The 23866-nt window shown below is 41.2% G+C and overlaps 1 protein-coding gene across 9 annotated transcripts in view; it reads right to left on the bottom strand.

Annotated features, from left to right (window-relative positions):
- Nucleotides 1-23866, bottom strand: part of DPY19L3 (dpy-19 like C-mannosyltransferase 3) — a 62938-nt gene that overhangs the window by 13152 nt on the left and 25920 nt on the right. For 5 of the 9 annotated variants that reach the window (XM_084813081.1, XM_084813085.1, XM_084813084.1 and 2 more), the window contains 10 exons: nt 22971-23094; nt 22223-22357; nt 21214-21345; nt 17031-17132; nt 15557-15630; nt 15204-15362; nt 6786-6908; nt 6304-6415; nt 5634-5690; nt 2951-3033 (listed from right to left, as the gene is read on the bottom strand). In XM_084813081.1, coding sequence (XP_084669207.1) covers nt 2951-3033; nt 5634-5690; nt 6304-6415; nt 6786-6908; nt 15204-15362; nt 15557-15630; nt 17031-17132; nt 21214-21345; nt 22223-22357; nt 22971-23094 — 1101 coding nt within the window. The remainder of the gene's footprint in view (nt 1-2950; nt 3034-5633; nt 5691-6303; nt 6416-6785; nt 6909-15203; nt 15363-15556; nt 15631-17030; nt 17133-21213; nt 21346-22222; nt 22358-22970; nt 23095-23866) is intronic. The other 4 variants (XM_084813088.1, XM_084813090.1, XM_084813087.1 and 1 more) reach the window with 1 other exon arrangement.

The raw sequence follows: 23866 nt of genomic DNA, 5'->3' as shown, positions 1-23866 counted from the left end.
ATCTCATATATTTTTAGCCATAGGTCTGGGCCTCAAGTAATGTTAATGTTATTGGAATTTGTGAATTGTTAGTTTAACATGTGAATGAGTGTTACAGATTACAAGGAATAAATGTTAAATGAAGCTGATCTATGTGTCTATTAAGACAGACATATGCAGCATAATGAGGTGGTAGAGTGGGCTGTTTATTACTTTAGGCTACAGATCGCATTTTTGAATGCTCTTCTACATGAAAACTTTCTGCAGGTAGAAAACTAGCACAATAGCAAGAAGAACCTTTCATTCTGCAAGTTTTCTATTTGCAGGGAGATTACTTTTTTTTTTAGTAGTGTAATATTCAAAAAGCGTGAATCTCCTCCTGCACTCTGAAACAGTACAACCCATTCTACCACTTCATTCTGCTGCATGTATGGATTTATGTATCTGAAGTACTTTTACCTCACTCTTCAGCTGAAAAAGGCTCCCAGAGGGGATTACAAAGATCAATATTCTTATTAAATAGTCCCTGCCCTGTGGCTTACAATCTAAAAGACATGGCACAAAAGGGAAAGTGGCTGGGAGGGAGGAGGAAAGCTCATCTGTTCTTAGTCACAAAATCCCTATCATCGCCAGTTGGAATGGAAAGAGTTCAAGGAAAGAGGATGACACAAAAGTTGCTGGTGTCTCAGCAGAGTTGAAGGAGAGACTCTGCTTCCCTTCAATCCCTTGTTGCAATATTATGGAATGGCTGCTCCCAGATGATTGCTGCTGTAGGGATGTGCCTGATAGAGCTGCTTTGTCAGCAGAGCGGATGGCAGCCCTACTTTTGTTCTCTGTCCCTGCTGCAGCCTGATGGAACAGCTGCTGGATCCTACCTTATGGCACTTGATTTACTCTGCACTGGGCCCTTACACTCCAATCCACTATTGTATAGAAAGTGTAATAAAAACAACATAATGTACAGTATACTGTACAGTTCACTTCATATTGAATAGTTCATTTCTACCTTTTAGATGAACACCTCTTAAGCCTGTAGTGATAAATCTGGCTTTCAAATTATATTTTGACTGAAAACAGACATGAAAATCTTTCTAAGGTAGTCAACTGCAAACCAAAATAAAAAAGTTACCCTATGCAGAAAACCCAGAATGAGAGGAGATGGAACTTTTAAAGGACTGAATGAATAATGACCAAAGTATTTTTGACACCAGGAGCTTGCAAGGCAAAAAGTATCAGTCCCAGTTTCAGGTGAGAGGCATAAATTGGATTGTCAGCTGCTGTTAATGCAAAAGTAATTAACTTCTCCTTATGTGCATAACATTCGCTCTTCAACACAATAAATTCCAAATAACAAACAACAGCAAAAAGTGTCTGTCATGATTTAAAAGGAAAAGAGGATAAGCAGCAGTTTAGTATTCTCTGCTCTGGAATTGTGTGAAAAATTGCTCTAATTGCAACCAGTCAAATCCAGTTTGTGGCTGAAACCAAAGCCCCATGTATATTTTATGTATAAATCTATGTATAAAACACTTAATATTGCACTCCAGAGACCAGGGCTATCAAACATTTAGCATCTCTTAATACAGAAGTGGTACTAAAGACCCCTGGCTTTTGAACATTAGTCATGATAACATGTCAATATGGTAGCAAACGGATGGAGATGACTTTGGTCTGCTTTCAGAACATTGTTGACGATTTATATTAGCTATTTACTCATGAATAATTACATTGTCCGTTAACACTGCGTGAAAGAAAGGCAATGTGGTGGTCTAAAAGGCGAACATATTTCTGTGGGTGATGGCGTTTTTCTCCCCCTTTAGAAAGAAAGTTCTAGATCAGGGATAGCCAAAACAGAAGGCCCAGAGATCACATCTAGTCATATCTTGTGGGTTACAAATGCCTGTTGTGCCAGGTTGGGTTCCATATCTGATATGGCAGTCTGAGGGGGCAAGGGATAGCCAGCCAAGCTGCTTGAAGCCTTTCCCTCGCTTCTGTTCCACAGTGACATTAGTTGAGCAGCTCTACTCTCTCCTAAGCTGAATAACTTGTTAGCTTTGTCTCCCAGTGCAAAATGAGAGGCTTCTTGACCATTTTATTTTAGAAAATGAGGGAACACCACAGTGCCTCTGTGAAAAGCCTCTGCAGCATCCTCTCTTTATGCTGGGAGTGATGCCTACCATGTTATTCAGTTACGTGGGCAGTGGTGGGCCCACATTCCAGCCAAGCTTCTTGAGTCTTATGTCTCTGTGGCTTGAGGGGTGGGGGAGGCTAGCTCCTGAGCAGCTTGGCTGAGAGAGTTCAGCCCCCCAGCCTGATGAAGTTTGCTATCAATGTTCTAGCCGAAAAAACTGTAAGAAGATACTGCAGTAAGGGTGCAATCCTATGGGGATAGGCGGCTGCCTCCGAACTCAGAGGCGACTGCCTATCCTATGCAGGGCAGGAGAAGCACAGAGGGGATCATTCCCTCCACGCTTCTCCTGCCCTGCATTTGCGGCTAGACAGCCGATTTCGGTTGTCTAGCCACAGGAAGGAGGAGCGGAGGAGGAGGAGGCTGCTGGATGACAAATAGGATGTGTTGTACCAGCATTTCTGCCTTCCCTGCTCCGGAACACCCCCCGGAAGCCCTGTTTTGGCCACGCCGTGCCCCTCTTCTGAGCGTGGAGCATGGGGCTGTACCGCACTGTCTGTGAGGCAGCGTGGAAGCGGGGGGAAGGTCGGTTCCCGGAAAACCAAATATCCTATGACCATCTAGCTGCTGACAAGCGGCCATAGGATTGCTCCCCCCGAGTCTTTGTGTACAGTTGTGATTTCAACAGTCCCACTACTGACGGCCAAAGGCTTCTATGTGCTACATAGCCCACTTTTTAGAATTGGTCAATATAGATCACTGATAGAACCAGCCGCACCATCACTAAGCACATCAGCTCACTCCAAACAGCATCTAATTTAAATAAATTAAAAATCCTCTTACTTAATCCAGTTCATCAGCTCCACTGTGTCTGGGTCATAGAATTCTCTCAGCTCTGAAAGCTCAGCCATCACTCCAGGCCAGAACTAGAAGAAAAATACACACACACAAGCACAGAGAATAAGCCATGTCAGATACTAGAATAGAGCTCAATTCTTCAACAATTTTTCAATGCTTTTAAAGTACTGGTGAGAAAAGTAACAATTGACATAAGGAGTAGCATATCTTTTTCTCAGCTCAGCAATGGCTGCCTAGTATTTTAAAATGTGACAAACAAGAACAGAACAGAACAAAGCAGAACAGTAGGACAGTACATTTGGAGACTGCACCAGGATGCATCTCAGGTAATATATTGCTCTGCCCGTCAGATAAGAAAGTAACTCTTGCAGATTATCAGCCACTTGAAGGAAAAGTGCTTTCCCATGGGAGTACCTGATAGGGCCAAACATCATCTTAGTCTAATGGCCAAACTAGACAATACATGCAAACACATGTTTCTAAATCCTAGTGGCTGCTTGGTTTATGAAAAAGCAGATGGCAAGGAATAAATTACAGTGGAAAAATGGTGGTGGTGGGGTGTTTAACTGCCGTTTTCCACCCCCGTGAGCCAAGCTTTCCCCTTGTGAGGTTCCAGATGTAGGTTTGCAAGGGTAAAAACACATCTGGAATCCCACAGTAGAAAAATAATGTGGGTGTGGGGTGGGAGATCTGCAGCAGGAAAATGGAAGGGAAAGGGTTACACTAGTCCAGAGCCATCTTGTAAATTTTGTGACACGCTGTAGGATGACTACAAGCCGGTGAGCAAAGCAGCCAACACTGAAGCTGAACAAATAAATCTTTCAAGCATTGTGTCTGGACTTACAGCGACCACATGCCTCCAAAGGGGCTTTCATTAGCTTACTTGAGATTAGGTTATAATTCCACAGAAACCCCACACTTTTGCAGGGAGGGCGGCTAATGCAAATGTGGCTTGATAAAGTGTAACCCCAGGGAAAAAAAAACATGTGTACAACAGGCCGTTGAAAAGTTGAGGAAAGACACGGAATTGAATGTGCAAGAATTTGAGGGGATTCAAGAGGAGTAGAAAGAGATTTCCAGGCTTTGAATGGGCTTCCACATCTGTGTCTGCATACAGGAGTCGGTGATGCATAGGGGACCCAATAGGCTGGTGATGCAGAGGGCATCCAGTGCCCAGGGTTGCACGCACAGTGCTTCAATATGCATAAAGAGATGATTGAACCATTCAGCTCTGAGCAACAGTTTGAGGGGGGATGCACGGGACTGAACTGACGCAAACCCTTTTCTATCTCCCCCAGTAGAGGCGATCATGGCTGTCAGAACTGACAGCACCAGTCATCTGCTCAGTGAGAAGAGAGAGGGCAATCTTTGAAAACATCAGCCACTATGAAGCCTGCTTCTGCATGACAGGGTCTTTGGACTGGGAAAATGGTTTTAGGTATTATCTATGAACAAAAGCTGGAAATCTGCCATCCTTTGCTTCCGAGCAAGAGCTAAAAATAAGACACCTTGCAGCACTTCCTATTTTTAAAGAGTGTTGTGAAATAAACACTAATCAGTATAGACTATACAGTTAATCATTTGTTGCTCTAGAAGTGGCTCATACACAGCAAATAGGAAGTATTTGCAACAGGTATTTAAGTGCGCAATCCTATGCATGCTTAGACATAAACAGTCCTACAACTCCCAGCATTCTTCAGCCAGCAATGCTGGCTGGAGAATAGTAGAAGCTGTAGGAGCTTTTTCCTGTCTAAACATGCATAGGATTTCACTCTAAACTGAAGATTGAGGAGGCCCGTACGTTTAGAAAACAAACAGTGAGTGCAAAACATTACTTGCATATTTAGCTGTTCATTTATACATGCAATCCTCATCTGTATGTATATAGTTTTTATGTTTGTACATATGGATATCTTGCCTTTATAGTAAACTCCTCACAAGACAACTTACGCAATTAATAAATACACTATACTAAGCAATAAAACATTAACAACAAAACCAATAAATTAACAGTTAGAACAGTAGCAAGTAAAACATGAGGTCAAAGCCATCAATAAGGCCGAGTGAAATAAAAATGGTTATAAAACCTGCTTAAATGACACCAATGAAGGGTACAAACACACCTCACACAGGAGGGAATTCCAATGATGTGGGGCCTCCACTGAAAAGGCCTTGTTCCTTGCACCCAGCAATCTCATGGTTCTTAACGGCAAGACAGATGCTGAGTCCTATTTCAGGACCTGGGCAGACTCATATAGGTACATTTTATGAAGCAAGTAGAATGTGGTTTGGAATTTCACAAAACACACAAGTTTAAACAGGAAAATAGGAAGTTCAACAGATGATGGATGAGCAAAAATGTCCTTTTTAAAAGAGGCAATTGGATTTAACTGGATCAACTAGAGCTTATGCATGGGTATATGACTGTCTGTAGAAAAGTTCAGGTTAGCTGGCAACCATTTTTGTGGAAAAAGTGTATCCATGATCATGGAGACAACATTTGTGTGTACCAGCGATTCACCCTACCATTAATGTCATTATATTGCTATACAAGATCATATGGGCAAATTTAATAGTGTGACCCTTATATTTAAATAAGTACTTTGTCATAAAGAAAATAGTCTTGACAAATGAAAAAAGAAAAAAAAATACTAAGAAAAAGTCCTACCTTATAACAGAGATACAATAATATGAGCACTGGTGTTAAATATCTAATCACAGATACCTAGGCAGAAAAGACAACAATTTACTGAAATTTTAAAAAATGAATCAGATTAATGATGAACAAATTCATCATACATATCAGCTTCACAAATCACATTTCCAAGGACAGAGAATAACTTTGCGTTAAGAATTGCTCTCTTTTAAATACATTCTGTTAAGAACTTTAACAAATATATCATTCATCAAGTTAGCTTCTGTGCAATGCAAAATATGTTTTTGTGCTGTATGTGAAGAATAATATACTGCTGTTCTTACTGTTTTTCATGAAAAGAATTGTTTTGTTTATATCTTCCATAGCTTCTGCAACATCACCATCTAGTGGACTAAGGGCGCAATCCTATGGATGTTTAGACAGAAAAAAGTCCTACAACTCCCAGCTTTCCCCAGTCAGCATGGGATTTAAAGATTGCGCCCTTAAATAGCATTCCTTCAAAAAAAGTATTATACTTCCCAAATACACCCTAAACTCCAAATTAAATCATATCTACATCTAAATACTGTTCCTCCAGTGCATTACAAATCCATTTTAAGCATTAGATGATTCACCTCAGGCTGCCCCTTAAAAATCTAAATACATCACTGAAAATAAAACACCCAAATGGAACGGCTCTAACCCTTTGAGGCGTGTAAAGATGGACAAATCTCAAAATCAGTCCCCACATGTCACTACTACACAAACCAGAAGCTGCAAACACACATATATGGGAAGTCCAGAGATATTTCATCCTGCAAGATGAAAAAGAAAAATTTAATGTGACATCTGAAGGTAAGACGAATAGTATTATATTGTCTGTATTAGCATGCACATGTAAACATATCTTTAATTTATTTCCAGAATATTCAATACTTAAACGCAATTATAAATACAAGATCAAAATGAAGAGCTGGAAGTGAAATTCTTCTCCCCTCTCCCTATTTTTGAGTGTTGTTTTTGTAGAACAACTATTTTAATGGATAGTGCCACAGGGATGCACATATTATGAAAAATGAAGCTGAATGGGCGGTAGAGATATTTAGAGTCTGCCTTATTTGTTATTTCATATTCTACACTGAGTCTCCAGTGTCTTGCATGTAAGATATGTCATATAAAGAGTACCTCATTGTGCTAAAAGCCAGCAATCCAAACAGAATAGTGTGTACTAAGTTGTAAGCAGCACCAGGTTTCAGTAGCATTGTGCACTTTTGTAGTTTATCTGTGGATTTGATGTTCCCAGAACCACTGAGTGAGAGGGAAATAATAATAAAAAAGAACACAGCTATGTTATACTAAGCAATAAGTTATTTTAAAACAGGACATTTGTATGCACTTTATAGTAACCTCTTGGTTCCAGGGAAAATAAAACATTCTAAGGCGGTACTAATAGATTTTTCATTCTTGCCAAGTACTTTAAATATTCCCCTGTGCAAGATTTTCTGTTTCCATGCTGGACTGGGAAATGTTGGTATAGGAGTGAAATAAATATAAAAAACCCAAATGATTGCATTTGCACATCACAATACTGCAAATGATGAAGGATAAATGTTCAGCAAAAGTAAATCCTAATAGCTAATACCAAATTTGCAGTTAAGAGTTTTCCCAAGTTTTAGACAATATTCCGGCCGCAGCTGTAGCTTGGAATTAGTGTTGCAATGAAGCTGATGAGAGTTCCTCAGATCAAAAACCAGTACTACAAAGCCTCCTTCCCAAGTGACCATTTTATTTGGGGCCAAGTAGATTTTTCTCTGCCCAGTGAATCATGCAAAGTGGTCAACTGAATAAATCTGCCATAGAAAGCAAGCAACAAGTTTTCATGTCGCTACAAGAAGTTTCTAATGTGATCTATGAGGCAGAGTGCAAAGTGGTCATCTTGCAAGGATGATGAAAGTAGTTGTTTGCCATGAGCATGAATTCATCCTGGCAGGAAAAAAGAAAAGAAAAAAAGAAACTAAGGGTGCAATCCTATGCAAGTTTAGATGGAAAAAAGGCCTACAACTCCCAGCATACCCTAGCCAGCATAGCATAGCATAGCTGGCTGGGGCACTCTGGAAGTTGTAGGTCTATTTTCCGTCTAAACTTGCATAGGATTGCGCCCTAAGTCAGATCCAGACCACATTAGCTGTGCTTATTCCCACTGAAATCAATGTGGAAAGACAGTCACAGCCAACTTAAGTCCCAGTGATTTCAGTGGGACCTATGTGAGTCCAACTTGGTCTAGATGCAGCCCAGTGACTGTGAGCACAGTGTCCGTGCAAAAAGCAGTTTCCAGGAGTGTGTAAGTTTATTATTTATTTTTAATATTTATATACCACTTCTCAAGAAAAACATCTCAAAAAATATTTTACAAGTAAAAGAGAGCAACAATTAAAAGATACCAAACACTTTAATTTTAACATTTCCACTACATTTTCCTTGAGCCTTGCAAGCCTCATCAGGCACATGGGATCAACAGCTCCTGGATTTTGAAATCCTTGGTGGAGGTGCTGTGGGAACAGTGATGTCAGAAGTGCTCTCCCCAGCCCTCTTGTTGCTGCGGTTGCCTTGCTAGGACTGCAGTGGCCACAGGGGAATAGTGTTCCCGCACTCCCCAGAGGAGTATTATTGAGCACCAGGTCTATTTCTCTAGCAGTGTCCATAGCTGGGAGGCCAGCTTAAACTGGTAAAAAGTGGTTTTGGTAATGACCACTCCCTGCAAGTCTTGCAATACTCCCAAACTGTGCACCTGATCCCTCAGGCGATTGTAATTCTTATACAGAACAAGGGAGCCACTAACTCCCAGATCAATCAGGCCTCCCATCATTAACATCTGTGCCTCTTCCATTTATTCAGCTACATTCCACTTCATCCTTGTCTCTCATTCCAGTCCATCACTGTGAAACTGTGTACATACACATGTTGTGTGTCTAAAGTGCTATGGTTAACTCCTCAGCCCAATGCATCAAGTAGTGCTATTTCAAGATGAAGATGTTTTCCCGCCTCCCAGCTGAGCAGAGCAGAGCAGAGCAAGCTGCTCCAGCTGGTCCAGGGACTACAGAAGCAGGCAAGCTCCCAGAGAGCGAGCGAACAGAACGAGCGAACAGGGGGAGCAAACAGGAGTTGGCCAGGGGAGTTCGGCAGGGGAGGTCAAGGGGGAGGCCCCTAACATTTTTTTTTTTTTTTAACTAACTTTTTCCCATTTATTTGTCTTGTAACACACACTTCCACACCAGTGGGACTCTGCTTTTAACCTCTACTGAGTAGAGGAGCAGGCACAGGCTAGTCTAGAACAATCACAAAGCTAGACACAAAAAGGGAAAAGGGGCTATGGAAGGACAAGACTCTCCAGTGGTGGTGACCTGCAAGGTGTGTGCCATGTTTGTTTTCTTGCCTGAGAACAACATGGCCTACACCTGCAACAAGTGCAAGTTGATCACGCTGCTGGAGGAAAAAGTAAGTGGACTGGAGCGGCGACTGTCGACCCTCCGGGGAATAAGAGAACACGAAGAGTTCTTGGACAGAATGGGGGAACTACAGCAGCAAAGGGCAGACCAGAAGCTTGAAGAGCAACAGCAAGATGAGGCAGAAGTGGGAAATGCTGAGGAGAAGAAAAATGGAGTAGAGGATACTCCTTGGAAAACGGTGACAGTTAGGAGAAGAAGAACTAGACGCCACTCTGCACCAGTGGAAGCGGTGGAGCTGTGGAACCGATTCCAGGTACTTGCAGATGAGACTGGAGGACAGCCTGCAGAGGAAGAATCACAGGGGAACCTGCATGAGAGTGAGCAAGAGGCTAAAGGTCAGTCAAACAGAGGCGATGAAACCCAGGCCTACAAGAAGAAGAAGAGAAGAGTGGTAGTAGTGGGAGACTCCTTGCTGCGTGGGATCGAGACCCAAGTATGTCGCGAAGACCCGTGGACTCGCCAGGTATGTTGTCTCCCGGGAGGACAGATTAGAGACGTGACTGAAAGGTTGCCTGCACTCATAAAGCCCACTGACAGGTATCCCTTTCTTCTCATCCATGTGGGAACAAATGATACCGCCAAGCGGAGCTACGAAGAGATCACGTCAGACTTTGAAGCTTTGGGAAGGAAACTCAAGAACTTTGGGGCCCAGATAGTTTTCTCATCCATCCTTCCAGTAGTTAGAAGAGGGACAGAAAGGGAACGAAAAATACTCCGGGTGAATGACTGGCTACGAAGGTGGTGCCGACGAGAGAGATTTGGATTCTGGGACCACGGGCTATACTTCCTGGAAGATGGGCTGTTGGCTAGGGATGGGTTGCACCTCACAAAGGCTGGGAAGAATGTGTTTGGCCACAGCATGAAGAACTTCATCAGGAGGGCTTTAAACTGAATCCTACGGGGAAGGGAGATGTAATGTTGGGGGTAACAATGGACGTAGGCGCATGCACTGCAACGGAGAGAACAGCGCTGATAGCGCCCAATAATAGTCTTCAGACACAGGTAGGAAGAAAGCCAGACTATGAAGCACATGGTCTTCGATGTCTATATACTAATGCCCAGAGTATGGGAAACAAACAGAACGAACTTGAACTCTTAATACAGGAGGGAAATTATGACTTGATAGGTATAACTGAGACTTGGTGGGATGACTCTCATGACTGGAATACAGCAGTTGAAGGATATAACTTGTTCAAAAAGAACAGGAGGAACAGAAAGGGAGGCGGGGTTGCACTGTATGTGAAAAATACATATCTCTGCACAGAAATACAGGAGGAGGAGCTTGGTAGCCCCATCGAGAGCATCTGGGTTGAAATAAATGGAGCAAAGAATAAAAGGAACCTGGTGGTCGGAGTCTACTACCGGCCACCCAATCAAGGAGAAGCCAAGGATGAAACTTTTGAAAAGCAAATAGCCAATGTTTTAAGGAAGCATGATGTAGTAGTAATGGGGGACTTCAATTTCCCCGATATTTGTTGGGAGACAAATTCTGCAAAACATGGCCCCTCCAGGAAATTCCTGACTTGTGTGGCGGATAACTTCCTCCTACAGAAAGTAGAGGAAGGAACTAGAGGATCGGCTATCCTTGACTTGATCCTAACCAACAGAGATGACTTAGTGGATAAAGTAGCAGTTACAGGAACTCTGGGGGAAAGCGACCATGTTGTACTTGAGTTCTTGGTTCTAAGGGAAGCAAAAGCCGAGTGTACTCAAACGCGTACCCTGGATTTTAGGAAAGCTGATTTTAATAAACTCAGAACAATGATCAGTAAGGTCCCATGGCAAGCAATGCTAGTGAGAAAAGGAGTCCAAGATGGGTGGGAACTTTTAAAAAAGGAAATTCTCAAGGCACAATCACAAACAATTCCAACAAGAAGAAAAGGTGGAAGACAACAGAAGAAGCCAATGTGGCTTCACAAAAAGCTTAGGGATGACCTGAAAACAAAAAAGGACACATATAGGAAGTGGAAAGAAGGCCAAGTAACAAAGGAAGAGTACAGGCAGGTAGCACAGAATTGCAGGGATGGCGTCAGGAAGGCTAAAGCGGAGAACGAGGTGAGGTTAGCGAGGGATGCTAAAAACAACAAAAAGGCTTTCTTCAGCTATGTGCATAGTAAAAGGCAGAGGAAAGAAATGGTTGTTCAGCTATTAAATAAGGATGGCAAAATGATAACAGAGGACAAAGAAAAGGCAGAGGTGCTCAATTCCTACTTTGGCTCAGTCTTCTCCCAAAAGAGGGTCTATGACCCCCCTGGCAAAGGCGAAGTACAGGCTGAAGGGGCAGGATCGCAGCTTGAGATCGACAGGCATATGGTCAAGGAACACCTCATTACTTTGAATGAGTTCAAATCTCCAGGGCCAGATGAACTGCATCCTAGAGTCATAAAGGAACTGGCAGAAGAACTCTCAGAACCGCTGTCTATTCTCTTTGAGAAATCATGGAGGACGGGGGAAGTGCCAGATGACTGGAGGAGGGCTAACGTTGTCCCTATCTTCAAAAAGGGTAAAAAGGAGGAACCTGGGAACTACAGACCAGTCAGTCTGACATCAATCCCTGGGAAAATTCTGGAGCAGATCATAAAGCAATCCATCTGGAAGCACCTTGACAACAATGCCGTGATTACTCGAAGCCAACATGGATTTGTCAAAAACAAGTCCTGCCAGACAAATCTGATCTCATTTTTTGATCAAGTCACCTCCCTTGTAGACCGTGGGAATGCTGTAGACATCATATACCTCGACTTCAGCAAAGCTTTCGACAAAGTGCCCCATGATATCCTGATGAGCAAACTAGCTCGAAGTGGGCTAGATGAAACAACGATCCGGTGGATCCACAGTTGGCTACAGAATCGGACTCAAAGAGTGCTTATCAATGGGACCTTCTCAAGCTGGGGAGAGGTAACGAGTGGGGTACCGCAGGGCTCAGTCCTGGGCCCAGTGCTCTTCAATATTTTTATTAATGACTTGGAGGAGGAGGTGCAGGGAATGCTGATCAAATTTGCAGATGACACAAAATTGGGAGGGATAGCTAATACTTTGGAAGACAGAAACAAAATTCAAAGTGATCTGGATAGACTGGAGTGCTGGGCAGAAAACAACAGAATGGCATTTAATAGGGACAAATGCCAAGTTCTGCACCTAGGAAAAAGAAACCAAATGCACAGTTACAAGATGGGGGATACGTGGCTCAACCACACTACGAGCGAGAAGGATCTTGGAATTGTCGTCGATCACAAGCTGAATATGAGCCAACAATGTGATGTGACTGCAAAAAAGGCAAATGCTATTTTGGGCTGCATTCATAGAAGCATCGCTTCCAAATCCCGGGAAGTACTAGTTCCCCTCTACTCAGCACTGGTTAGGCCTCATCTGGAGTACTGTGTCCAGTTCTGGGCACCACACTTTAAGAAGGATGCAGACAAGCTGGAGAGGGTTCAAAGGAGGGCAACAAAGATGATCAGGGGACTGGAAACAAAGCCCTATGAAGAGAGACTGAAAGAACTGGGCATGTTTAGCCTTGAGAAGAGAAGACTGAGGGGAGATATGATAGCACTCTTCAAGTACTTGAAAGGTTGTCACAGAGAAGAAGGCCAGGATCTCTTCTTGATCATCCCAGAGTGCAGGACACAGAATAATGGGCTCAAGTTACAGGAAGCCAGATTCCGACTGAACATCAGGAAAAACTTCCTGAGTGTCAGAGCAATACGGCAATGGAACCAATTACCTGGGGAGGTGGTGGGCTCTCCCACACTGGAGGCCTTCAAGACGAGGCTGGACAGCCATTTGTCAGGGATGCTCTGATTTGGATTCCTGCATTGAGCAGGGGGTTGGACTCGATGGCCTTGTAGGCCCCTTCCAACCCTACTATTCTATGATTCTATGTACTTTTAATGATTATATATCCAGAGCACATGCAAGGTGTCTACAGGTTGTCTAATATATATTTCAACAAAGAGTGGTTCCAGGCAGGTGGGCAACAATATAGTACATTTTTTTTAATTACTAAATTTAATCCCTGTACTGTCAACCATGTATAAAGCAGAACTTTAAAATTAGGGAGGTGTAGAATTTAACACAGCAAAACAAGTACAGTAGTAGAAAACAATACAGTATTGCAGCAGCAGCAGCAATAAAGTCAATAAAAATACAATCCAGCAGAGCCTATCAAAACATAACCTTACACCAGCTATGAAAAATGCTGGAATGCCTTGACAAATAAAGAAGTGTTTGCCTTGTGCTGAAAAGATAGCATGGTCAGTGCCAGGTAAGCTTTTTCTGGGGAAGATATTTCATATGTGGGGTGCCCCAACCAAGAAAGTATTCCCCCCAGTTACCAGCCACTTAACTTCAGATGTTGGGGACACTCAGAGGAGGGCTGAACTCAAATAAAAAGTGAAGCATCAAGGCAGGGTTCTACAGTAGAAAGCGGTCCTTCTGATAGCTGGGTCCCAAGCCTTTTAGGTCTGGATGGGTAATTTTCAGCACTTTGAATTGTGCCTGGAAATGGACTTCCATTATAGCTGGTCCCAGTTAGATTCCCAACAACTGTGTTTTGTACTATCTGAAGTTCCCAGCCATCAAAGACAGCCTGACTAGATGTCAGTGAGAGGGTTCTAGCCTAGCCTTGTCCTTTGTGGGGAAGAGCTATAGCTCAGTGGTGGAGCATGTACTTTGTGGGCAGAAGGTCCTGGGTTCAAGTACGGCTGGGAAAGACTGCTGTCTGAAATCCTGGAGAGCTACTGCCAGTTTGGTCTAGCTAGCTCAGTATTACCTAAGGTCTGCCTTGGTATAAGCTTCCAATTTTGTCCCTGATATGCAAGTATTTATTTGAAGGAATTTGTGTGTATAGAGGAGCATTCCATCATGTGAGGTCCACTTGCAGTCTGAAGTGGTACCGCCCAGACACAAGTTTATTGCCTCAATGTCTCTAGGCCTTAGCGATGTTAAATATTCATACTCTAGTGTGATTGAACTTGCTGTAATTTGAGGACTGCAACTTTATCTCTCAGTCCCAAACATCTGTGGCTTCAAACTTGGAGGGCTTTAAAGGGGGTTTAGACAGATTCATGGAGGATGAGGCTATCAATGGCTACTAGTCATGATGGCTGTATATTACTTCCAGTATCGGAGGCAGCAATCCTCCCACTTCCAGTTGTTGGGAAAGAGGGAGGGAGCTATTACACTCATGTTCTGCTTGTAGGTTTCCTGTAGGCATCTGATTGGCCACTGTGGGAACAGAATGCTGTACAGCTTGCCCGCACTTTAAGCTCAGCAAGAGAGGCCCTTCTTATTTGCCCACCTGCGAGAGTTAGGCACATGAGAGGGCCTTCTCTGCAGTGGCCCAACACCATCGGGGGGTTCGCCATGCTCCATCATTGCAGGCTTTTAAGAAGGCCTTGAAAATGTATTATTTTACTCTGGCTGTCTCCTAATATGATTGCTGCTGGTTTTAGTGCTGGTTTTTGTTTTTATTGCTGGTTTTATTGTGTTCTTACTGTTTTACTGTGTTTTTATCGCTCCTAATATTGTATCATCTTTATGTGTTTTATTGTTGTACATTGTCTCAGGAGGGCTTCTGCCCTGAAAGGCAGCCATTTATATATATATATATATATATATATATATATATATAAAATAAAAATAAAAATAAAAATAAAAATAAAAAAATAAAATAAAAGATAGATATGTCTTTGGTCTGATCCAGAACAGCTCTTCTTATTATCTGTGCTTGTTACTTGCCTGAAATGCAGTAGAAATGCAAATTTGTTATGCTGACATGGCTTTAGCTAGTGAAGCAATATACGTACACTTCATTCTAAGCGCTCATTTCCTTGTTTAGCAAATCTTAGAATTGAGTCTGCCAGAATCACAGCTTTTGGGTTCAGAAGACCTAATTAAATCCAATTAGGATGTCTTCTCACACCAAACTTGGAAGACCAAATTCAATAATTTTATAACGCAGCTTTTAGCTATTTGGCTCAAATCTGTGTTGAGTACACACTGCGGTAGTTCTCTGTTCATGTATTCCTGTTCTTAGGAACCAGGGAGAGAAAGACCCCTATTAAAAAAAAATCCTACAAGTTATAAACAGACATACCTGAGATTCTGAAAACCAACAAAAGCAGCAGCTATGGTCATTACAAAAAGCACAAACATGTAGGCATAAAAAACTAAAGTTTCTGAAAGTCTTGTGAAAGTATTAAAAGGTAAAACACGAAAAGCTTCTTCACACAGGTACAGGTTAGCATCAAAATCTCTAAAGAAACAGAAGAGAGAGGAAATATTACAATGTTCTTGACATGAGGTATATATAAAAAAACCTAACATAAAAATATACCCACAGTTACCTGTTACAAAGTGTTCACCATTTACAAGCAGAAACAACTGATGCTTTAAATTGAGAAAATATAGGGAAACAGTTTTACTTTTGAAAAATAACTGATACCATACCTTGTTGCTCCAAATCCAAACTTTGCTTTCAGAAATTTAAATATATGCTCGTCTGACTCCAGATTAAGAACTTTCTAAGAAGACAGAAAAATACAGTCATGTTCTCCTAGCTATGAAGTTTAAGAACTTTTTATGAAGAGAGCAAATTAAAGTTATTAAATTTTCCTGGCTATGAAAATTAATACATAACTGCTCCCCTACTGCCAATCCCATTATGACATTTCATAAGTGCCACACTTTTTTACTTTGGTCTTTTTTTTTAAACTGTAGAACAATTCACTTCAATTTAGGTCTACAAGCAGACTGCTGCTCCAATAAGCAGCAGACACATAAAAATAGTGTTGCCACAATCACATAACATTCTCACCATCAAATATTATTTGAACTTGCTGCGTCAGCATGCAATCTGATACTGAACTGGATTTTTTCTACAGTGTACATCTTTTATAGAAATAACAATTTATTATTTTAGCTAATTTGATGCAAATTTCTAGTCTTAAGACTTCACTTAAATGTGGAATTCCAAAGTCTCCAGCCACACTCTAAGTAGTCTAAGCCTGATATGTACACTCTTCAATCTGAACAAAGATAAATGAAAAGCTCATCATGCAGCAGTGTTACAAATGCTTCTCCTATAAACCTTGCAGGTACAGGGAAGGGACAGACCACTGGGCCTGGATTGCTTGCCTAAGAAACTGAAACCCCCACTTCCTTCTATGCCATTGTAGATGAAGTGGCGGCAACAGGATGTGGAATTCCTTGCCCGGGGAGATCTGTCTCGCCCCCACTGTGCTTTCCGCCATCTGTTTTCTTTTATTGTAAAATCTTTAACTGCTTGTTTTATTGTGTTCTATTATTGATAGATTGTTTTATTCTTGATTCTTATTCTGTGTCTTGAGTGCTTTATAGTAGAAACATGGGATATAAACTCTCTTATAAAGAAACAAACAAGAAAGAAAGTCTAAACTGATTGAGGGAGGATAGGAAAAGGAGAGAGCAGGGCAGTCAGCATGTAGTGGTGGAAGTTATAGAAACTCATTATATATCTGGACAGTCCAAAGACAAAGCAACATATTCCATTTCTTCCCCCCAACCGCATTTGTAATGGGAGGAATTCAAGTTGTCTATTGAACAGACATATAAGAAACAGCATTTCTTTATAATCTCAGTGAGTGACATCCAACTATGTCCACCCAGTGAAGGAATGGCATTCATCAGCAGAGCTGATTCCCCATCTCCATGCAGCTCCATGTGCCCTCCCAAATTCTGCTTAAGAGGGCTGGGGGACCCCCTGGAGCAGATAGGGGAAGGTGCATGGGGCTGCAGGGGCAGGGTTTGTGTCAGTGTAAGTCCACTCAAGCAACGTTGGATATAGCCCACTATGATTTAATCCATAAAGCCACTTCAATAGACTATAAACAAGATGCTAGATAGCTATAATTGGAAAATGATAGGAAAAAGCACGTTTACCCACCTTAATAAAATTATTTACAAGAAACGTCAAACATAGCACTAAGAGCACATGAACGAAAAGCTTCCCAAGCCTGCTAAACAAGCCTCCAGTTTTCAGATTATTCTGGAAAATTAAAGCAATAATATTTTAAAGCTTAAAACCTATCAGTCAAAAGACAAATTATGCCATTCAACATTACTAGTTTATCTGATTTTAATTTTAAAATTACTGTTGCATTAACAGTTGTGTTAAAACACGCTGCAATCATACAAAGGACATTCCAGCTTCACTTTCAGATTAGCATTAACGGGAGAAGCCATTGCTGAAAGAAAAAGCCAATGATGTTTTCAAACCACTGACTCTGCCAAAGCAAATACAAAATAGGTTGTAAGGACCTGAATGTGACTATGGTAGGCAGTGGCAGCATGAAACTGGAGCTATAAATCTTGAAGAGTTCTTGCTGAGAGCAGCTCATATTGAGCAAGACACTAAATAGGATGCAGGAAAAAAATATACTTGACAAAAATATAAGGAAATTGTGATCTAAAAGCAATTCATGAGTTTGTCATGAGAGGATGCATAAAGATAACAGGACCAAGGTTTCCCTTCCCAATGCTGTTTGTTTAGCACTTCTGATTTCAAACTGAAGATAGCTGTTGCCCCACAGTGATGTGGCTATCAAGTGACTTGCTCCATCTGTGACACGTAGGGATGTACGAAACTCACTTACCTTTGCTCCGTCCCCCCCGCCTCCTGGAATCCGTGGCAGAATTGTTCGCCATCCCTAGTGACAAGGTCCCTGTGTCACCCGAATGCAACTTTTGGTTTAGGGCTGCAAGTTACTGTCTTGTCTTAGTTCTATGAACAGGAACAACTAATCCTGGTCTTCTCTCTCATTTGACCAAGAACTCTCAACTGCTCTGTATGCTCTCCAAGGTACTAAGTTCAGTAATGACTTCCTAAGGTCAATTTCTATGGTACGTGTTCATGTGGATTTCTCATCTCAAACTCTTGCAGCCCAACCCTCTGTGTGTTTGTTTGGAAGTAAGTCTCACTGTGCTCACTTACTCCCATGTAAGTGTTCATGGGATCACAGCCCTAGTTAACCTAGAACTACTAGGTTATATTCAGACTTGGTGACTGAGCTTGCTCATTTTCCTCTTCCCTCCTCATCCCTTTTGTATTTTATCTTTTAGATTGTAAGCCTGTGGGCAGGGAATGTCTTGTTTTTACTGATCTTACATAAGCCACATTGGGAACCTTAATGGCTGAAGAACAGGGTACAAATGCTTTAAACAAAGAAATACAGAGTTTCAGAGTTAAGTAAGAAAGCATCAGTATTACCGAATACATTCCAATGTTGATTAATATCTGAAAGGAGATAGCTGCACTATCTTCCTAACATTTTGGTAATGGACCAAAATGTGCATTACCATTTAATATGGTTTTTCTTACAAGCATGAATATCTGTGTACAAAGAAGTAACACGATAAATCAGCTCTTCATGTGCTAGGAGAAAGACAAGATCTCAAAGCAGCATGGCTACAAGCTGGGCCATACAGAATTCTTAAAATTATCTGTTTCAGTTCTGCCATCTGTTTTGCTCTCACTTCCTGGAAATCTTGAGTAGAAGGGTGATATTGTTGAATTGGGGTCACAAACCTGGTATCAATCTGCTATGTAAAGATGGATTAGGACTTACTGTCACAGTTTATACTACAATTTTTGTCACCAATCTCATTTAGCATTTGTTTCCAGAGGGTAGCTGTGTTAGTTTATTGCAGCAAAAACAACAGTCTTGTGGCACCTTAAAGGCTAACAAATGTATTCTGGCATAAGATTTCATGGACTTTAGTATACTTCATCAGACACATGGAGTATTATGAAGAGCTTCGGGTTTTTTTCTATACAGTACATTAAAACTTGACTAGGTGGAACTTGACAAGTTACTGGAATAAGAAAGAAACAGGTGGAAAGGTTAGAAGGGTTATAGACTGCTGCAGAGTCTGAAGAGAAAAGTGAACAGTAGACAAGGAAGCAGAATTGGAATCCTTCTTCAGACCAGATGGGATTATGTTTAGGACAAAGAGGAGAGAAGTTGCAGAGCTGTCTAGGCACAAAGCTGAGTGTGGTTGGGGGTAAACTAGAACGAAAGCATCATAGGAGAGATACTTAAGATTAAACAGAAAGTATTCTAAAGCCTCAGAGACAGTATAGAAGATTCTTCAAACAAAGAGTTCTAGATGCAGGAGCTTAAATGGACATAGCTGCCCTTACCTCTTCAAGTACTGCATACTGGTTAGCAAGTGGAAAATATCAGCATCAACATGAAAAATACTTGTCACTCTCCATGAAAATGGAATACCAGAAAGCTTTTACCTGACTCAAGTTTTGAGCAGATGGGGCAGCACTATTGGAGGATTTGCCTCACTATATTTTGGAATGTTGACTATACTCTGATATTAGAGAACACTATCTAGAACCTTTATTAAAGAAAATGAAATGTCGGAACCTGAAAGAAAAATTAAGCCTTCTACTATAAGGAACTAATCAGTACATAACTCAGAGAGTAGCTTCATTTGAAGTAAAGGCTTCCAGCTTTAGAAAAAAGATATTTGGAATCCATCTTAGTTTACTGTGATGGAGATTCTGAGCTCTGAGAATATAAAACCCATGTTGGTACGTACCTCTGCACTTTTTAGGTTTTATTGCTTTTAGAATACTTTAAATCTAAATTCTTAGTCTTGTTTAGTGAAGCCCAAATATTATATGCTGTCCTATGTATAATTTTATGTGGCATTTTAACATGTATTTTATGTTGTTCTCTTTTAATATGGCTGGGATCTATATTTACTTTTACATGGAATTTTAAATGTATTTTACTTTGTTCTCTTTGATGTGGTCTTCAGAGTAATAAATTCTATTCTATTTTATTCAGTACAGAAGATTGTTTTGTTTATTGAGTACTCCTGAAGTAGCGTCACTAACCTGAAGTACATTTTTAGTACACCTTTGAAATTCCCTCTCTTTTTGTTTCCCTAGTGCCCTCTCTCCTTTCCTCCCTTGGGGTCAGGTGAAGGCCTGATATTGTCAGGATTGCCCCTGTTGCCTTCTGAATCCTCCAGTAGCCAGAATCAACACTCAGACAAAAGGGCTGCTTTCCAAGGCTTTAATTCCATTCAACCTACTGAAGCTTACAGATGCTAATTGCCTGAGACTCAGGGGAAATACAAAGGAACAGCCTACTAGTGGTTTCTAAGAGTTAGGATGTCAGTTGGTCTCCGTTTGGGGAAAAGCGCAGCAACTCTCTGAACTTAAGGAGTAGGAGAGGAAGGTCTTCCCCTCTCCCTTGGGGCCTCAGGGCGCAGCTGTTGACGTCGAGCCAATTGGGCTGAGCGCCTAAGCTCAGCTCCTGCAACCTCTTGCTTGTGCCTGCGCCTGGCGTCTAAAAGCTCAAGTTGTCCCTCCCTTTCCATGCCAGGGTCACTGTTGCTCCCAGGAATGTGAGCGGGGGGGGGGCTCCCCCTCCAGCTGCACCTCTGAAACCTGAGAGAGTTCCTCTCCCACAGATTGTATCTCCTCCTCAGACTCAGAGCTGCTTTGGGACTCTATGGGCTCAGATCCAACCCTGACAGATATGCTGCCCAGGAAGCTCACTTGATAAGAACTTAAGAGGAACCTCTGATGGATCAGATCATCAAGTCTAGCATACTGTTTCCAACAGCGGCTAGCCAGATGCTTCTGGGATGCCCACAGCAGGGCAAGAAGGCAACAAAGTATCCCTGCTATTTGCACCCCTACCCCCAGCAAAACTAGGAACAATGCCTTTGACTATGGAGGTTCCATTTAGCTATCATGACTAACACCCAGTCATCGACCTGTCTATCATAAATTTATCTCATCTTCTTGCTTGTGGCTACCACCATATCTTATGGCATACAATTCCATAAGTTAATTATGTGTTGTGTGAAGAAGTACTTTCTCTTTCTTGTCCTGAATCTGCTTCCAAACAACTCCATTTGTTGACCCCTGAGTTCTAATACTGAGAGCGGAGAAACATTTCTCTATCCCCTCTCATTACACCATGTGTAATTTTATAAAATTAAGCAACAAAAATTAAGCAATAAAGTAGACAACTGCATAGTGTATCCTATTTACCAGCTACTTTAAAAACAAAAGGAATAATGTTAAAATACATACATACCTGAAGTTTCCTTGCTAATAAGGCGGACATGTTAAAGCTTACAAGTAATGATCCTACTATCATGGAATTAAAGAATTGTAGGAGGCAAACGAGCAGCAAACTAGCCACTTGTATCATATAGATCCAGGTCACCTGTAAAAATCATGATAAGAAATTATGCATGCCACAAGTGCTTGTACAAAAGCAAGGCTCTCTTCCATAAGACTCTTCCCATTTCTGTATCAAATTGCATTTAAAACTGAAGCATTTAACTTCTGCAGTAGTCATGCCAGTCCCGTGGAGAGAAAATCGGCACAGGGAAACAGAGGGGGGTAGAATTCCCACCAGGAGAACTGAGCTTGCCTGCAAAGCTTTATGTTCTCCGTTTAAAATGAAAAAAGAAACCCAAAATGCAAGAAATTAGTTTAGATGGCCTTTCGGTATTTTAGATATGCAGGACCTAGATTTTAAATCACTTCGAAAACCAACATTCTAGTATTCAATGAAAAATATGAAACAACAGGACATGCCATCCTAAATATATGTATGTAGCAAATCACTTTCTCTTAGACAAATATTAGGCACCGCTGTTTTAAATTAGTTTCACACTGGCTACAAATAGTTTTAAGATTATTCTCCTAGGTTGTTATTGTCATTGGTAATTTTATTGTTATTAGACTCTATTGTTGTTGTTATGATGTTTTATGATTATTTTGATATGTTCTTGACTTAAATGATGTATTGTGTTTTATACATTGGAAGCCACCTTGTGAGTCTATGGCCCGAAAAGGTGGCCTAGAAATCTCTTAAATCACACACACACACACACACACACACAATTCCACTTTACATCTAGCACAGTATAATTTCATTATAGTTTTTTCTCTCTCTCAAACTTTGAATTATATACAGTGGCTGCAATGCAGCATACAATCACATACACCTAAATGTGACTTCCTTCCATTATTTCAATGAGACTCAAGTGTGCAGAACTGTATGCCAACAGTGCCATATCTAGCAATTAACTTACCTTTCCCCTAGGAAGCAAGTCAAGACAGTCCAGTGTGAACAAAACCAATGCCTGGATCAACAGCATAAATTGATTAAATTGCCAAGCCAAACTGAAGAGAAAGGTTGAAATAAATACTGCAAGAAGTGTCAGTCTCTGGAAAAAAAGAAACATCAACTAAATGAGAAACATGAGGAAAGATCATAGTAGATAAAACAGAACACAATGATTGGCCTTTCCAGTGTAACAACCAGTTGCCTTTTAAAACCACCCATAACTCAACATCTGCAAAAATATACTCTCTGATCCAACAGAGCACACATGGACCCAGAAGCCTTTTAAAAAACCCGAAATCTCACCTATTAGGTATCTGATAGGGAAAGGGGCCGGGGGGTGGGGGAGAGACAGAAACTAGCTGCCCTTCCGCTCCTGAATAACCTAGTCAGCAAGGCTGCTGCTTTTTTAAAAAAGGACTCTATATGTGCACCCCTTTCTTCTGGATCAGGGTCTGGAATTGAGTGCTCATCTGGGTATGCAATTCTTCATCCATTAGGAATACATGCATGAAAGCCTGCTTCTGTGCAAATATGGCACTCAACCAAAGATACTATGTGTAACTATGGAAGAGCAGAAACCATTATTTTAATAGCATCTGTATCTGCTATATATTTTTGTTTTGACAGCTTTGTCTATGCTACCTTAGCTATATCAAAAACCTTTACCATTACATTTTAATGAGGAAACGTCTCCACTATTAAAAAAAACTCACTTCATGAGTAGGCCGTAAGTGAGGTCTGAAGAGGAATGTAATTGCTGCTATCTGAACAGCAAAGAATGGCAGTGCCCAGTTCTCTCTTAATGGAATGGTGAATTCTACCCGGGTGGTATCTATTCTGCATAAAAGAAAAGAAGTGTTCATGTAAGCATGAGTGGGCAAGTCCTGTGAAAAGATAAAAAAACTCAGAATTGAAAATGGACTTGGAATATTATTTGACTACTTCCAAATACAGCAGAAACTCTTTCAGGCTAATCAGATTAATGCATTACAGATTTAAAATGTTAAAACAACAACAACAGCAAATTTCAACCAGAGATGACTCCTGAGAAGACAACAGTAATGTGTTCACGGTTACTCTGAAACACTAAATGCCAAAGACGCCCAAAATTCCAAAAATAATAAATTATTGGCCCTTGCTATTTAGTCAAGAAAATATGAACAGCTTAATTGATCATTCTCAAAATATCATCTGCAGTGAAATATTGTAGTAATTATTTTTCTTAATTGATTAAAAGCCAGTTAACGGATAACTTATTGACTGTATCACGTCTGTGTTCTCTATACTGTCTAGCACTCTAATGGCACTAAATAAATGTTTAGCAGCAGCAAAATACCTTTAAGTGGCTGACAGCACTACTTTCAACGGTTCTAAACAAAGGAAGCTTTTTCCCCTTAGGAATGCTCTAAAGTTGAAAACGAATGCAGGCTTTTTCAGATAGTGCTTTTATACCAGGCCTTCAGAGCTTCACCCGCTCAATCCAATCCACATGAACCTCCCTGGTATACTATCTTTTGGTTTTCTACATAATTCTGTTCCCATTGTATTCCCCCCTCCTCTGGTTTCTCCAGTAAGTCATGTGTCCCACTCTAAGGCAACCTGGAATAAA

The sequence above is a fragment of the Heloderma suspectum genome, chromosome 8 (assembly GCF_057233095.1).
Source record: "Heloderma suspectum isolate Gila_16-S chromosome 8, 16-S_ref, whole genome shotgun sequence".
In the NCBI taxonomy this organism is placed as follows: Eukaryota; Metazoa; Chordata; class Lepidosauria; order Squamata; family Helodermatidae; genus Heloderma; species Heloderma suspectum.
This window is presented reverse-complemented; position numbering and strand designations above follow the sequence as displayed.